At 36.4% G+C, this 16,638-nt stretch overlaps 2 protein-coding genes across 2 annotated transcripts; one reads left to right on the forward strand and one right to left on the reverse strand.

Annotated features, from left to right (window-relative positions):
- The first annotated feature begins 8,877 nt into the window (after positions 1–8,877).
- On the forward strand, positions 8,878–9,819 carry LOC116599911 (olfactory receptor 4P4-like). Its single transcript, XM_032359851.1, has one exon. The coding sequence runs from the start codon at positions 8,878–8,880 to the stop codon at positions 9,817–9,819; it is 942 nt and encodes a 313-aa protein (XP_032215742.1).
- A 3,848-nt stretch (positions 9,820–13,667) lies between these two features.
- Positions 13,668–14,606, reverse strand: LOC116599912 (olfactory receptor 4P4-like). Its single transcript, XM_032359852.1, has one exon. It carries the CDS (start codon positions 14,604–14,606, stop codon positions 13,668–13,670), a length of 939 nt encoding a protein of 312 aa, XP_032215743.1.
- Between the last annotated feature and the right edge of the window lie 2,032 nt (positions 14,607–16,638).

Genomic DNA, 16,638 nt, shown 5'->3' on the forward strand with positions numbered 1-16,638 from the left:
TTCTGTTGGGTTTTTCTCTCTCTCTCTCTCTTTTTTTTTTTTTTAATTAACACTTACTATTGGTTATAGAAATTTTAAGAGATGGGCTGGGTCCAAATAGTGATCATTCATGTCCATTGTGTCAAACAAACAGATATCACCTCATCATCAATACCAATTCTCCTCCAGCTCTTTTTATCTTTTGGTTTAGTAAAGGCATGAAGACACCAAACGGTGACCAGGTGACAACTGGAAATACATTTCCAGTTCAATAAAATAATTGTTGTGGCCCCTCATGAAACCATAACATCTATAACTAAAACCTAAAAGCCAGATGAACTCAAAACTGTTGGTACAGGAAGCAGAACCATAAAGGACTTTAGTATAATTATAAAGGAGGTACTTGCATATACATCCTTCAATTCCATAGGATCTATAACTCTTTATGATGGCTATGGGAGAAATATACTCATCTGTTGGTCAACACATCCTTGAAAATATAACTCAAGCTTTTCAGGGTGCTATTTCTCGATTGACGGTCTGTTCGGTAAGCCATTTCTTCATTGTATCTAATCAGTTACCTAAGATAAATGTGGTATGAATGAGTTCACTAAGGCTACCATAAAATAATACCATACATAGGGTGGCTTAAACAACAAAAAATATGTTTTCTGTCACTTCTGGGGTCTGAAAGACCATGGTCAAAGAACTGACAGGTTTAGTTTCTTCAAAGGTCTGTCTCCTTGGCTTAACCGAAGGCTGCCTTTTCCATATGTCCTCACATGGTCTTCTGTGTGAACACAAATTCCTGATGTTTTTTCTGTGTGTCCAAATTTTCTCTTATAAGGATGCCTACCCCATTGGATTAGGGCCTACTCTAAAGGCCTCGTTTTAACTTAATTGCCCCTTTAATGGCCCTAACTCTAAATAGTCACCTTCTGAGTTACTTGGATCTAGATATTCAATATATAAATTTTCAGGAACTCAGTTCAGCCTAGAACAGAGTATGTGGTAGGATCAATGAACTTTAGTGTGTATGTCCACTACCAAGCTTCTTGACTGGAAGAAATACATTACTGGATCAGAATCAACCCTAAGTGAAATAGTATGATGGTGAATAAGGCATTTCATAAGTCAATGCTTTGTGCTGCTGTTACAAGTATTATAAGCAGGAAAGACAAATCTATATCCAGAAAAGTGTCTATTTCTGTGAAGACAATTTGGTTTCCTCCATGATGAAAGGTTTCCAGTGTAATCAACTTGCTACCATAGGAGTGAGTGGACTCCCTGAGGAGTGTATATGTTGAGGTTCAATGTTGGAGTGACAGAAAGTGACCAATCATGGCCACAGCAATATGGTCCATATGGAGGGACCATATGCAGAAGCCAGACACAGAATTTTATGGCAAACAGTTCATCTGATGTCTGGGCCCACAACCAGTGGCAACTGCCACACCTGTAAGTTAAGATGACCCCAAATAATTTCAGTTGCTAGCCAGTGGGCATTCGCAGTCCTTGTGTTTTCTCAGTTGAGACCTCAGACATCATGTGGGATAGACAAGCCATCTTCATTATGTCTAAATTTCTGATCCACAGAGCCCAAATGCACAGTAAATTAGTTGTTTTACGCACAAAATTTAGGATTATCTCTTGTAGTCATAATAACTACAAACATTTGGTACTCAGTAGTCACAGAAGTCAGATGAAATTTTAGAGGTAAATTTCATATTGTTCAGCCCTAGCAATGGCCTTCATAGGGATTACTTCCTGAACCACCTTGACCACTTGATTTATGTTTTATTTTTTTAAAAGATTATTTATTAATTTATTTTAGAGCAGGGCAGGGGAGGATTGGGGGAGAGGGCAAGAGATTTTCTTTTCTTTTCTTTTCTTTTTTTTTTAAGATTATTTATTTGTTTATTTGACAGACAGAGATCACAAGTAGGCAGAGAGGTAGGCAGAGAGAGAGGAAGGAAGCAGGCTCCCCACTGAGCAGAGAGCCCGATGTGGACTTCGATCCCAGGACCCTGGGATCATGACCTGAGCCAAAGGCAGATGCTTTAACCCACTGAGCCACCCAGGCGCCCGAGGGCAAGAGATTTTCAAGCAGACTTCACACAGACAGTAGATCCAAATGCTAGGTTTGTCGTCACAATGCTGAGATCATGACCTCAGCTGAAACCAAGAGTCAGATACTTAACTTCCTGAGCCACCCAGGGGCCCCATCCATGGCTGCTTTAGCCCTAGACCAAATTAGTTAGAACTTGGGTAGCTGGGAAAAGAGGATGGCTGAGATCCACAAAATATATCATCTCCTCTACCACCACTGAGAATTTCCTCCACAGTGTACAACATGTAGTGAGCATTCGTATGACTTATATTTTGTCCCTGAGTCTACCCATATAGTCACAGATTCTACCCACACTAAGTCCCTAAACACAAGTAAAACCTTTAGCAACTGTCATGAATTGGAATAGATCTAGGCCTCCTGTTATCTCTGGGTCTGTCCAAAGCAGACAATCAAATGCACTGGTTGTGGATTTGTTAACGAGATTTTCCTTAACCCCTATCTTTTTTAGTGCTTTCGTATTTGGGGCTTTAATGCTACAACATTCCATTTCAGTTGGTGCCAGAAAGAACTAAATATAAACAGATACAATCATATATTTCCTCTTTGGCCAACTTCCTATAAAGCAACAGGAATTGACTGAGAGGAAAGAGATAATTTCATAGGAATTTTATCAAAATTTCTTGAGCCTATCAGACCTTAAGGAAATAAGCATGGTTTTGCAAGGAAATAACTCAGGTGATGTTATTATATCCTCCCCAGGCCGTGAGAATCTGTTATCCTCTAGCAATATGGAGGAAGGGGATTCTGATTGTGCAGAGGCTTCAGGGCACTTGACTTCTCAAAATTCTCAGATTCACCCCAAACCTCATCATCTTGGATTGGTTTCATTTTTTTTTTTTTTTCTTTTTGTGGTTCTGTTGTTAAAATAACAAGACCACAGAGGCTGCATTTTCTGTTCTCTTTACAGCCCTCCCATGCCTATGATCAAACACATGACTTCATTTTCGTCAAGGTCTGTGTTTTGGCTTCTGGAGACCAAACTGCAACAAAAAAGCTCTCATCTTGATGGTCTGCCTGAAGTTGTGTAGACCAAGTAGTAACTACCTTATCCTTTATGTTAGCCCACCGACACCACCAACAGAAGGCAGGCCACTCTACAGTCCTTATAACAGTGTCTTGCCCACGTACCATTCAAACCCCACAGTCATTGGAAATCCCAATAAATCAATGTTATTTGTGGAAAATATGTAATATTTTTCTGTGGAAAATAGGAAAAATGTTCTTTCAAACGCAAGGTCATCATTTTCATAGACAAGCATTATAAGAGTTTTCTCTCAAATTACTAACTTGTATGTTTTTCCATTTAACATTTTTTTTTTCCCCTACAGAGAAGACTAACCAGCTCTATGGTTTTCAATGTTATTTAGACTATGGTTGCCCTCATAACAACCAAATTCCTCACTTCTCTCCCAAATGAGCCCGTATCTGGTCCTGATCATAACCGACGCATCATTTTCAGACATTCTCAGCCTGCCTCAAGGCTTTGTTCATATTGTTCACTCAGATCAGAAAGTCTCTCAGTTGTATCTTTCATAATCTACAGTTGACCCTTGAACAATGTGGGGATTAGGGGCATGTATAACTTTTGAGCCCTGCCCTAAACTTAACTACTAAGCATCTACTGTAGACTGGAAGCCTTACCAATAACATGAACAGTTGATTAACACATTTGTATGTTGTACATGACATATGTGTCATATACTGTATTTTTATAAGAAAATAATTAGTTGGAATCTCATAAGGAAGATAAAATATAGTACTGTACTGTATTTATTGAAAAAACTCCATAAGTACACAACTCTCAGTTCAGGCCCATGCTGTTCAAGGGTCAATGGTATTATCATGTGCTATGCAAGCTTCACTCAGTTTTACGCCCCTTTCTAGCTATTTTAACTGTGTTTTCCACTGTATATCTCTTTGGAATTGGATTGCCTGAATGACAAAAACATCTTATTTCTTTTAGGGGAATATTTTCTTCTTCTTCTTTTTTTTTTTAAGATTTTTATTTATTTATTTGACAGAGAGATCACAAGTAGGCAAAGAGCCAGGCAGAGACAGAGGAGGAAGCAGGCTCCCTGCTGAGCAGAGAGCCCAATGCAGAGCTCAATCCCAGGACCCTGGGATCATGACCTGAGCTGAAGGCAGAGGCTTTAACCCACCGAGCCACCCAGGTGCACCTTTCTTCATTTTTTTGAACAAAATCCTCATTGTGGTATTTGTAGGAGAAAGTGTATAAATTTACACCAGCTTTCAGCATTAAGTCTGTGAAACCAGTTGCCAATGTGGGAGCTGGAGGAAAAAGTAGGGCCATTGGGGTATGAAGACACACACAGAAGTTTGCCACCCACTCCTCGATTAATTTATTCTGTGCTTAAGCAGACTTCAAAATGGGGCCTTAAGTATCTTTGGCATTTTCTAGTTTAACCTCTGCTGAGACATTGTTCCCTACTGTTCCTCAGAATCTGTTTCAATAGGAAGCACATGATTTATGGCTTATTATAATGAATAGAAGTGAACTCTTAGTTTGTGCTCCAACTCCTCAGGGTACAAAAAGTTATTAACCATGGCACAGCTACTTTTTTTAAGACTGGAAAGGAACTAAGCCTTGTTCAGCTGTACATTGGCCAACTTTTCTTTTGGGAAATATCTCATCCCATAGAAAGAGTGAGAGGGAGGTTTGGGGTTATATTCTCCCAGGTAATCTACTTTAAATGACACTTGGAAATTAAACAGAAAACTTGTATATATTTCCAACACTAAAATCAATGACTACACAACTTTGCGATAGAAAACAAACAAAAGTATTTTTCAAAATAAATGCCAATGATGATTTTATTTCCCTTTAGCTTCAAAAATAAGGAGAGAATGCTTCTCTTTGTAAGGGAAATAGGGAAGTCCCAGAACCAGGACTTATGTGGGCTACGTTCATGGTGAAATTCATTAATCGTCAGCAGCAAAATTAATCATTTATTTTAACTGTATTGAAAACACCAGATTCCACCTTTTACTCAGAGATAACAAAATTTATCTAATGAGATAATCACCTGGTAAGTAAAAATGCAACCAACATATAGTAAACAAACATGATTTTCAAATTTTAAAAAGCTTATATATATGTGTGTGTGTGTATATATATATATATATATATGTTTATATATTTAAATTAAATTTTACCTGTAAACATATTGATTTTTTAGGTGCATTTCCTTCTTCAAATTTTGCAAATATTTTATAACATAACTTTGCATTATATTAGTACAATTCAATGACTGATTAATATTATGTCCCTCAGCAGATGTCAAAATGAAATAGAACCTTTTTTTGGCATGATTTTGGGACATTCACGAAGGAAATAGTAATATTATTCATGGCCTATATGGGGCATATCTGAAAAAGAATTGGTAGATAAATCAAGTGAGCAACCTGAATTTTAAGCAGGAGAAAGAAAAATAAAGAGGAAAGAGGTACAAATTAAATATGATGAAAGGAATGCACTAGAATAGAGACATGTTTCTTCTCTACTTCCTTTGCTACCCTGTAAGTACAGTGAATAATTAAGAGTATGATGTGTTGTGATTTGGGAAACATCAACCAGAGGATCCTGCACATCAATGTGGGGCAAATCTGATAAGGAAGAAGGAGAAAGGGGTAAACAATAAGACAGAAAGGAAATAGAATTAGTTCAGTCAAGCCTGGGTACCGGTGCTGGGAGAAAACTCTGAAGCTGTTGGCAAAGATTTAGCTGGACCTTGACTTGGGGAGAGGCAACTTGGTTACAGAAAGAAAAAAACAAAAAAGGGTAATATGCCCCTTGAATAATTCTAAGAATAATCTGGACTTGCCAACCAAATTTATCAGTATCACTTAATAAAAAATAATTAAAATATGCCTAAAATTAGTGTTTAGAACATCAGTGTTTTATCCAAATTTTAAAGAGACTTGGTTTCCTTTTTGCAAAATAGAGATAATAAAAGAATCATTGGGCCCTTTAAGATTCACAATTTAATACATATAGAAGATTTAGAACTGTCTGCAGAGGATGGTGAGCACTAAGTAGTATTAGATATTATTTCTTTCATGTCTGTGCAAGACTGCTGATAATAGCAGCCTATTTGATATAAATTTAACTGCCTGCATTTTTATTTACTAACATTTTAGTGTACATTTGCTTATTTTCTATTTTATATACGGGGTACCTAATTTATACATAGTGATATGAGGAAAAACAATGTGAAAAAGACCTATTGTACACTTTGCACCATATTATTTGACATACAACTATGGAATATCATTGTTAGGAATGCCCATGTTAAAATGGAAGAAAGTGATTGTCAGACAAATTAATTACCTTACTCCAGACTATCCTGGTCTTTTGTGTGAATCCAAAGTTGATCTACTTACTATAATACCAAATCATTAAGGGAAAGAAGAATATAAGGCATAACCACTGTCTGATGAGCTGCCTTGAACCAATTAAATGAAAACTAATTTCCTGGGTGCTCAAGTTTAAAGGGTAATAATGAAATAAATGGAAGTATTTCAGGGAGGTTTAAATAAGAAAGATTTCTATAGATTGAAAGAGCCAAAAAGAAGTCTTCCTGGAGGTAGACAAAAAGGGTTGTCTTTTTAAATTTATTTGTTCAGTATTTTTCAGTGCTTATCACGGTAAGTGTTAGGGAAAGAAGGGGCTGGGAGGAAGTAAAGTAACCCAGCTATAGTTATAGCTCATGAATTTGCCTCGTGCCAGAATTTTATTTTTTAACATCTTGATTTTATTTTTTCAGTGTTCCAAGGTTCATTGTTTACTTACCACACCCAGTGCTCCATGCAATTCGTGCCATCCTTAACAGCAGAATTAGTCCTTGTAGCTTCTTTTTTTTTTTTTTAAGATTTTTTATTTATTTATTTGACAGAGAGAGATCACAAGTAGGCAGAGAGGCAGGTACAGAGAGAGAGAGAGGAGGAAGCAGGCTCCCTGCTGAGCAGAGAGCCCGATGCAGAGAGCCCGATGTGGGACTCGATCCCAGGACCCTGAGATCATGACCCGAGGCGAAGGCAGCGGCTTAACCCACTGAGCCACCCAGGCGCCCCTCCTTATAGCTTCTGAAGAGTTCTCTCGTTAAATCACACAGACATGAAATCAGGATCTTGTAAATCTCAAATTCAGTAACTTTAATATTAACAAAGGAAACATTGTAAATAATGTGAAGGTTTGGAAATGTTCTAATTTAAATGGCATGATTATGAATTCTTTGGGTATCTGATGATACTTTGGAGAATTACCAAGAAGAATATTCAGCGAGGGAAATAAGGGAAGTCACTGAAATATTTGCCTATCTTGCCAATATGGGTTCTAGTTAACATGAGAGAAAGAGCAAGAGACAAAAAGAGTTTCAAACTAGGCTGCTTGTTAATTAATGAAATTTTGTGACTTGTATTTTTTTATTTATTTAAAAAGCAGTGATTGAAATCCAGTGTATCTCAAGCATGTGCCATTTGTTACTTAACGTATTGCTCTAGCTTAGTCCTGCAGAAAGTCTTTAACTCTCAATATTAAGTATTTCATTAATTAAATTAATTAATCTCATACATCTATTTACTTCAATAGAAATGTCACTGACACTTAAGCTTTAGCTGCTATCATATTTTCATTATTGCCCTCTATAATGTTGGTAAATATTAAGTGGTTTTAAGCGGGGGTCAGGACTAGAGTGGGATAAATGGGTTACTCACCATGTGTGTAAACAATTCAATAATGAAGACGATAAGATTTTTATGCAATATTTTAAAAATGCAAATTCCACCATAAAATTGAATTTTTTAAATCTATTTTTCTCTTTTATTTATTTATTTATTTGACAGAAAGAGATCACAAGCAGGCAGAGAGAGAGGGGTGGGGGGGAAGCAGGCTCCCCACTGAGCAGAGAGCCCAATGCCGGGCTTGATCCCAGGACCCTGAGATCATGACCTGAGCTGAAGGCAGAGGCTTAACCCACTGAGCCACCCAAGTGCCCCTATTTATCTATTTTTCCAAGTTTTTTTTTTTTTTAATTCTAGATAGTTAATATATAGTGTAATATTAGTTTCAGGGGTAGAATTTAGTGATTCAACAACAACAAAAAATGGAATGTTAAATAAAGACAAGATGGTACTTTGCAATTTCACAGCCTCTCACTTACCTGGATTTAAGTCTGGCTATTTTTTATTTTTATTTTTATTTTTATTTTTGACAGAGAGTGAGATAGCAAGAGAGGGAGCACAAGCAGGGGGAGTGGGAGAGGGAGAAGCAGGCTTCCCACTGATCAGGGAGCTGGATGCAGGACTTGATCTCAGGACCATGGGATCATGACCTGAGCCAAAGGCAGATGCTTAAAGACTGAGCCACCCAGGCGTCCAAGTCTGGCTATTTCAACCTATCAAGCCGGTGAACTTCTCCAGGAAAATAAGTGCCTCCTCCCTAAGCTCTCCTTTGCAACGCCTACATAAGATGACTGTACATCTTTGTTTAGGATCCTGAAGAAGTGTGACTATTAATAGTATTCTGTTTCACTCTACAAAATAGCCTGATCTGTTATACTGTATGGTAATTTGTCCATACAAAGCTTAGAATTACTTTAAAATATACTATAGGAAGCCAATTAAATAAATGAATTTATTTTTACAACACTCTCTCTAATTCACACTATACTTTGTTCAGTATTTCTCACACTGACTTGTCATCTTTCCCCCCACCCAGGCAAACCTTTGAGACTTAACTGCATTAGACCATGGAAAATATTAACAACATCACTGAATTTGTTCTTTTGGGACTTTCCCAGAATAAGAAGATTAGACACTTGTGTTTTATACTCTTCTTATTTTGTTACATAGGTATTTGGATGGGAAACTTGCTCATAATGATTTCAATCACATGCAGTCAGCTTATTGACCAACCCATGTATTTCTTCCTCAATAAACTTGCCCTCTCAGATCTGTGTTATACCTCCACGGTGACACCCAAGCTAGTTACCGACTTGCTGTCAGAAAGTAACATGATTTCTTACACCAGCTGTATGACACAGCTTTTTGTCATGCACTTCTTTGGGGGGATTGAAGTCTTCATCCTCACAGGGATGGCCTATGACCGCTACGTAGCCATCTGCAAGCCCCTGCACTATGCCGCCATCATGAACAGGCAGAGATGTTATGCCATCGTCATTGCTAGCTGTACTGGGGCATTTCTGCATTCTTTCGTCCAATGTCTCCTTACCATCAGTTTACCTTTCTGTGGCCCCAATGAAATAGATCACTACTTTTGTGATGTGTACCCTTTGCTGAAACTGGCCTGCACAGATACCTATAGAGTTGGGATCCTCGTGGTTGCCAATTCAGGCATGATGGGTTTGGTGACATTTGTGGTCTTGGTGCTGTCTTACTTACTGATATTATACACCCTTAGGGCTTACCCTGCAGAGAGCCGCTCCAAAGCTCTTTCCACTTGCAGTTCCCATGTCACAGTTGTGATTCTGTTCTTTGTGCCCGTTCTCTTCATTTACATTCGACCGGCTACGACTTTTCCGGAAGACAAAGTGTTTGCTCTTTTCTACACCATCATTGCCCCCATGTTCAACCCTCTGATCTACACATTCAGAAACAAAGAGATAAAGAATACCTTGAGGAAAGTGTGGTGCCAGAAACCGTGTTTGAGTGGAGGGCAAATCATTATATAGCCTACTTAAATGATAGTTACTGTACTTGAAAAAGCATGAACTTTGCTGTAAGAAAAATAAGCATAGCAATTGGTGTCACTGCATTTATGTGATAATTTATCTTGAAGTATTTTTTTCTTTATTTATTGATTTGTTTCTTATTCACATTTCTCCTTAGTAATCTGAGTTATCATTTTCTTCTTGAAGTTCTATTACATTTTTCTTTGATACATTTTTTTCCTTTGGATTTTATCCTTAAGTTACTAACTAGATGTCCTCCTTTAATCTCCCTATGCTTCAGATTCACGAATGACTCTTCATATGTACATAACTGCATTCGTGTTAATCATCCCAGGCATAGAGTGTCCTTGGTGCTTTCCTCCAGTAAGGAGCATCAGAAACTCAGATTCATGTTTTCACTCAGGTCATGAGTTTCCATATTCACTGCAATAATTTAAAAAGCAAAAGTTATTTAAATAAGGTCTTAGCATTAAAAAATACTCTATGAAATAATAGCTTTATAAAAGTGAGAAGTGAGAAGTTTTTCTAAAATAACTTACATAGTCATTTCAAAATCACAGCATTTCAAAAATTATAGAAATATTTGCTATAAAATAGTAATGAAAAAGTTGTATTGGTAAAAAATAGGATATTTATATAATTCATTCTCCAAACAAAACCTTGTCTGAGTGTAAAATGAGACCCACTGACAATTGTGCTGACACAACAGACTTAAGATGATATGGTGTCTGAAGAGTAGGAAGTTTGGTTGCTCTTAAATGTCTGAGAAGCATGGATGCCCTAGTAGAAAGGTTAGTGGCAATTAAATTACACGATCTCCATTTATTATACTTTTAGCCAATGCGATTGTAAAGAGAAAATGGAAGTGCCAGTGTTGAAACTACTTGCCCTAAAATATGTTTAAATTTATTTTTTCCATTGCCATCAAAATGAAAACAATAAATTTCCAATTTCTAGAGAATGTCTATATATCTATACATCTGGATATCTATAGATGCCTGTAGAATTGAAAAGTTTTTCAAATAGGTAAAGTCAGTGACAGTGGGCTCGTTGGACATCATGAAATGAGTATGATGGAATAGAACAAGGTGTTATATTGCACAGGTTATAGGGGAAAATGAACCTAGACCCAATATGTGAAGGAATACGTAAATGGAGCAGCAAAAAAAGGTCATGGCACAGTGTGTAAAGAAAAGCTTTAAAGAAGTTCAAATAGAAAATATGATTGGAGAATTATGTTTATAAGGGGCATGTTCATAAATGTATTAAAAATTCAAGAGAATTGTTACTAGAGCAGCTGATAACCTAACTGAATCTTTAGTGTAATCATTATACAGCCTACATAATGATACTTGTCAGTTCACACCAATTCATTAAAGGTAACTCTTTTTTTTTATTATTTTATTTATTTATTTGACAGAGAGAGAGAGATCACAAGTAGGCAGAGAGGCAGGCCGAGAGAGAGCAAGGGAAGCAGGCTCTCTGCTCAGCAGATTGTCAGTTGCTGGGCTGGATCCCAGGACTCTGGGATCATGACCTGAGCGGAAGGCAGAGGCTTTAACCCACTGAGCCACCCAGGTGTCCCTAAAGGTAACTCTTGAAACAGTGAGAAAATTAACAAATACTTTATTTTTAAAACTTGATTTTGGGTTAAACTCTTAAATGTATTGTCTAATGAAATGGTTTTGATTATATATAACTGGTATTGCAAAATAAACTAATAATAGAGATGATAATTAAGATTCAAATGATTTCTCCTAATGCTCAAAAAAATTATGATGTTGATAACAGCAGATAATTAAGCAGGTAGATAAAAAAATCTTCCTACTTGAGGGATCCTGAAAAGGTAAATACACTTTCCTCCTCTTTTTCTCCCTCTGTACATTGCAGGCAATAGAAACTACCTCATAAGGTAATTTTAAAAATGAAAGGAAATGAAAAAAAAATTAAAGGAAGTGGGTATTGTTCTAGGAAAGGAAACTGCTCAGAATAAATTTTTATTTTTGTTATCATGCTTAGCATCTGTACATTAGTTTCTGTGAAGCATTCAAATTAAAATTTTAACATAAATATTTCATTTTATACTTTGACATTTTTAGTTTAGAATGATAAGCATAAAATTTTTGTGACTTATGTCAATTCATGTTTTTTTTTTTAAAGATTTTATTTATTTGACAGAGAGAGAGAGCACAAACAGGGAGAGTAGCAGACAGAGGAAGAAGCAGACTCCTTGCTGAGCAAGGAACCCCAATGTGGGACTCAATCCCAGGACTCTGGGATTGTGATCTGAGCTGAAGGCAGATGCTTAACCTTCTGAGCCACCCAAGTGTCCCATTTTTTTTTTTAAAGATTTTATTTCATACATGTTTAAATAACTTTATAATAAAACATGATTTCAATCAATTCATGGTATTTGTGAGGATTTTTTCTTATTAAAAAAAAAAGCAAACTCCGAAACTACAATTTTGAGTTAATGATCTAATTATCTGCTTTATTTTACAGATGAGTAAGCTGAAATTCCGAGGTTAATGTCTCTAAATATCAAACCAGAACCTAGAAGGGGAGTTAAGTAGTTCTGTAAAGAAAGATAATTTTTATATAAACTGATAACAAATGTCAAAGTTTTGTTGTTGTTGTTGTTTGTTTTCGAGCTTTCCAGTAAGAAAGAAGTCTTTGAGCCTGGTGGTGGGTAATGAGGAGGGCACCTACTGCATGGAGCACTGGGCGTGATGCATAAACAATGAATCTTGGAACACTGGAAAAATAAAGTAAAATTAAAAAAAAAAAAAACAGATCAAAGATTTCACTCTTGATAGTAACACATATAAAAGAAAGAGTAGAAGATGGAGTCAGATGAGCTTTTCAGACTAGATACAACTGAGAAATGTCTGCTTTAAAACAAACAAACAAACAAACAAAAAAATCATCCAAACCCAGAGTTGGGTGAGTGAATCCAACTTCTCCAAAGATGTACTTCTTTCCATTAAACTCCATCAGAGAGCTGCTTCATGTCCCATTCCCTCCCCCCTCCTCTCACGTACTCACTCTCTCATCTGTCTTTCTATTATCTATCTATAATCTGCCATCATCATCACTATCTACCCCAATAAATCTGTGCTAGAGTTCATGTCAGGTATTATTTTCAGATTATTTAAAAATTGAAATTAGATAGTAAATAAAAATCCTTTACTTTGAAAAAATGCTTAATTTTGAAGGATTTATATTTTCTAACTTTCCACGGACGGGTAGCTGTGGTTTGCTCCTTGATCATATATATATTGAATGCCAAACCTGTTAAAACAGCATGATTTCAGCCTACTCATCTTTGCTACCCATACACTTTTTTGAGATGTCTTGTCTGATTGGATCCAGAGTGGAATCCCTTCTTGGCTCTATTGAGCCAAAATATATAGAAATAGAGAAATATGTGAAGATTATGGTGGACAATGGTGGTGTCTAATGTCCAAGTGAGTCATTAAACCATGAAGGTGATTCCTTCATGAAGTTCTTGTTCTCAGGAATGAGAAACCGAGCTCTGTGATTTATAGATTCAGTCAATAAATATTTATTTGAGCATCATATATGTGCTGTACACTTCTCTGGCTACTAGGGAATTAGCAGTGAAAAAACTATGACATGACCCCTGCTTTCATGGAACTTAAAGCTTAGTGAAGGATGAAAACAAGTGAAGCCCACCAGCAAAGAAATATGGAGGAACCCAATGATGGCAAGTTGATGCTTAAGGGTTGGCCTTTACATATTCTGTCTAATTGTTCCACCGACAAGGAATCAAAGAAAGGGAATGTGTGATAACATGACACCCATACACATTCAAAGAAGAATAGCCTTCAAATCATTGGATTCCCTTTCCAAAATCTTCCAGTGCACCAAACTTTCTTTATGGCATTTTTCATTTCTGTATTTCTAAGTGTGTAGATAAGAGGATTGAGCATGGGGACAATGATTGTGTAGAAGAGTGTAAACACTTTATCTTCTGGTAAAGTTGTGGGGGGTCTAATGTAAACAAAGATGACAGGTGCGAAAAACAGGATCACAACCGTGATGTGCGAGCTGCAAGTGGAAAGTGCTTTGTGGCGGTTCTCGGCAGAATATGCTCTCACATTATATAAAATCATAAAGTAGGAGGCCATCAAAACCACGAAGATCACCAGTCCCATCAGGCCTGAATTGGCAATGACTAAGAAACCGATTTTGTGTGTATCAGTGCAGGCCAGTTTCAACAAAGGGTATACATCACAAAAATAATGATCAATTTCATTGGGGCCACAGAACGGTAAAAAAATTGTAAGAAGAAACAATCCAAGGGAATGCAGAAAGCCCCCTGCACAGGATGCCCTGAGAATTGAGTTACACCTTTGCCTGCTCATGAGGATGGCATAATGGAGTGGCTTGCAGATGGCCACGTAGCGGTCATAGGCCATTCCTGTGATGATGAAGACCTCGACCCCTCCAAAGAAGTGTGTGGTAAACAGCTGTGTCATGCAGTTTTTATAGGAAATGACCTTCTTCTCTGTCAGTAAGTCTGTCATGAGTTTGGGTGTCACAGTGGAGGTGTAGAGGAGGTCCGAGAGGGCAAGGTAATTAAGGAAGAAGTACATGGGCTGATTAATTAACTGACTGCATGTGATGGAAGTCATAATAATCAAATTCCCCAACCAGATAGCCAGGTAACAGAGTAAGAAAAAGAGAAAGCAGAGAATTTGGACTTTCTTATTCTTAGAAAGTCCCAAGAGAACAAACTCAGTAACATTATTCCTATTTTCCATGATCTGATGTTCCAGAAAGGTATCTGAAATGACAAAAATAATGAAGGAAATCATTGATGAGAAAATGAAAATCTAATATTCAATGAACATGATCTAATGCATGTTTTAAGACCTTAGCCATTTTAAGATTCATTGAAATCATTCATTCATTTAATAAAATCCTTTCACATATCTAGTGCCAATACCCTTCCAAGAACTTTGGACATAATGATGAATTAAACAAGTCCTAGCTTTTGTGTAATTTAAATTCTTGTGTGAGAAAGAAGGAAATTATGCTCATTAAGAGGAAGAAAAGAGATATTTTATAATGTTAAGTATTTGTTCAAATACTAAGTTCAAAGTATACATATTGGTGCAAATAATGTTAACTATTAATTGAATTATTGTTAAGGAAACATAGTATGCCATCTTAGGGTATAAACTGGAAGTAACCATGGAATTACCTGAACATGGGGTGCCTGGGGGCTCAGTGGGTTAAAGCCTCTGCCTTCGGCTCAGGTCATGGTCCCAGGGTCCTGGGATCAAGCCTGGAAGTAACCATAGAATTACCTGAACATGGGGTGCCTGGGGGCTCAGTGGGTTAAAGCCTCTGCCTTCCGCTCAGGTCATGGTCCCAGGGTCCTGGGATCAAGCCCCCCATCTGGCTTTCTGCTCGGCAGGCAGCCTGCTTCCCTCTCTCTTTCTCTCTCTGCCTGCCTCTCTGCCTACTTATGATCTCTGTCAAATAAATAAATAAACTCTTAAAAAAAAAAAAAAGAATTGCCTGAACAGACGTTTTCTAATGAGATCACAAAAATGGTGGAGGTCATGTAAGTAATTTATATAGTGCTTGGCATTAGTCAATCTTAAATAAGTATTCTCTAAAGAAAAAATTGAAAGTAAAGTGCATGTTATAGACTTGGAGGAGTAACACAATATTATAAATAACCATTAATCAGGTAATTCATGATAGAACCAAAGAAGAAATTATCTTTCTACATTGACTTGTAATATTCTTGGATGTAAAAGAGGAAATAATTACAGAAATTACTCCATGAAATTTTAGTATTACTTAAGAGTTATTTGTAGAATAATGAATCTACAGTTCAGCTTTTCCCATTTCTGTCTTTTAAAGGATTATAGGAGAATCAACATTAGTTTTAAAATTTTATTCTTGGTTCAATTTTTAAAGGAATTAAAATGTATATAAATCATCGATGCTTTCTGCTTTTATATAAAACTGGATGTATTCCACTACCAGTAAAATTAAACTTAATGTTAAGTAAGAGGCATGTAGGTGACAAATATTATTTATTTATTTTTTAACTTTAGAATTATCAGTTAAAAGTCAGTGTTACTTTTTTATAAGTATATATCCAAAGTGAAAAAGTTCTTCAGTTTATATTTAGTTACGCTATGTCCAAGAGAAGTTAATTTAAATGCTTAAGTAAATTGTTAACAATGGCTATTTCATGACAATTACACTATGGAGATTTAAATTTTCCAATTTGCACTCTTTTTTTTATTGCCCAAACTTTTTTTTTCTTTATATTCAACAAGCCAACATATAAGTTACCATGAACTTCTATTCATTTTTAGAGAAGGTATATTTTATAAATAAACATTTATTTTACATTAGTAATGCATATGATTTAAATTCTTTTGGAGGTATCTTTGTAAATATGACTATCCATTTATCCTTTAAATTCAGTTTAATATATTGAAAAATTATGTCCACTAGAGTCCAGATGCCCATTTAGGTTTTTATAGGAAACTAACATCAGAAGGTCACACTAAAAATTATCCTCAAGTGAGAATTTATTGAGAAACAAAAATGCATTGATTCTATTGATTCTTATCAGGTTTCTTTTAGATGAATGATTGAGAAACCCATGAATTCTGTTCGAATTTGCTAAACAAAAGGGATATTTCAATTTCTATGTCAATAATTTCAAAGATCTCCCAATGTCAGACAAACACTAAGGGCTCAGATTATTTTGGAATGCCTGATTGGCTCTACTGATTTGAGTGTCTGCCTTCGGCTCAGGTCATC

This window comes from Mustela erminea, chromosome 9, assembly GCF_009829155.1.
Source record: "Mustela erminea isolate mMusErm1 chromosome 9, mMusErm1.Pri, whole genome shotgun sequence".
Taxonomy (NCBI): domain Eukaryota; kingdom Metazoa; phylum Chordata; class Mammalia; order Carnivora; family Mustelidae; genus Mustela; species Mustela erminea.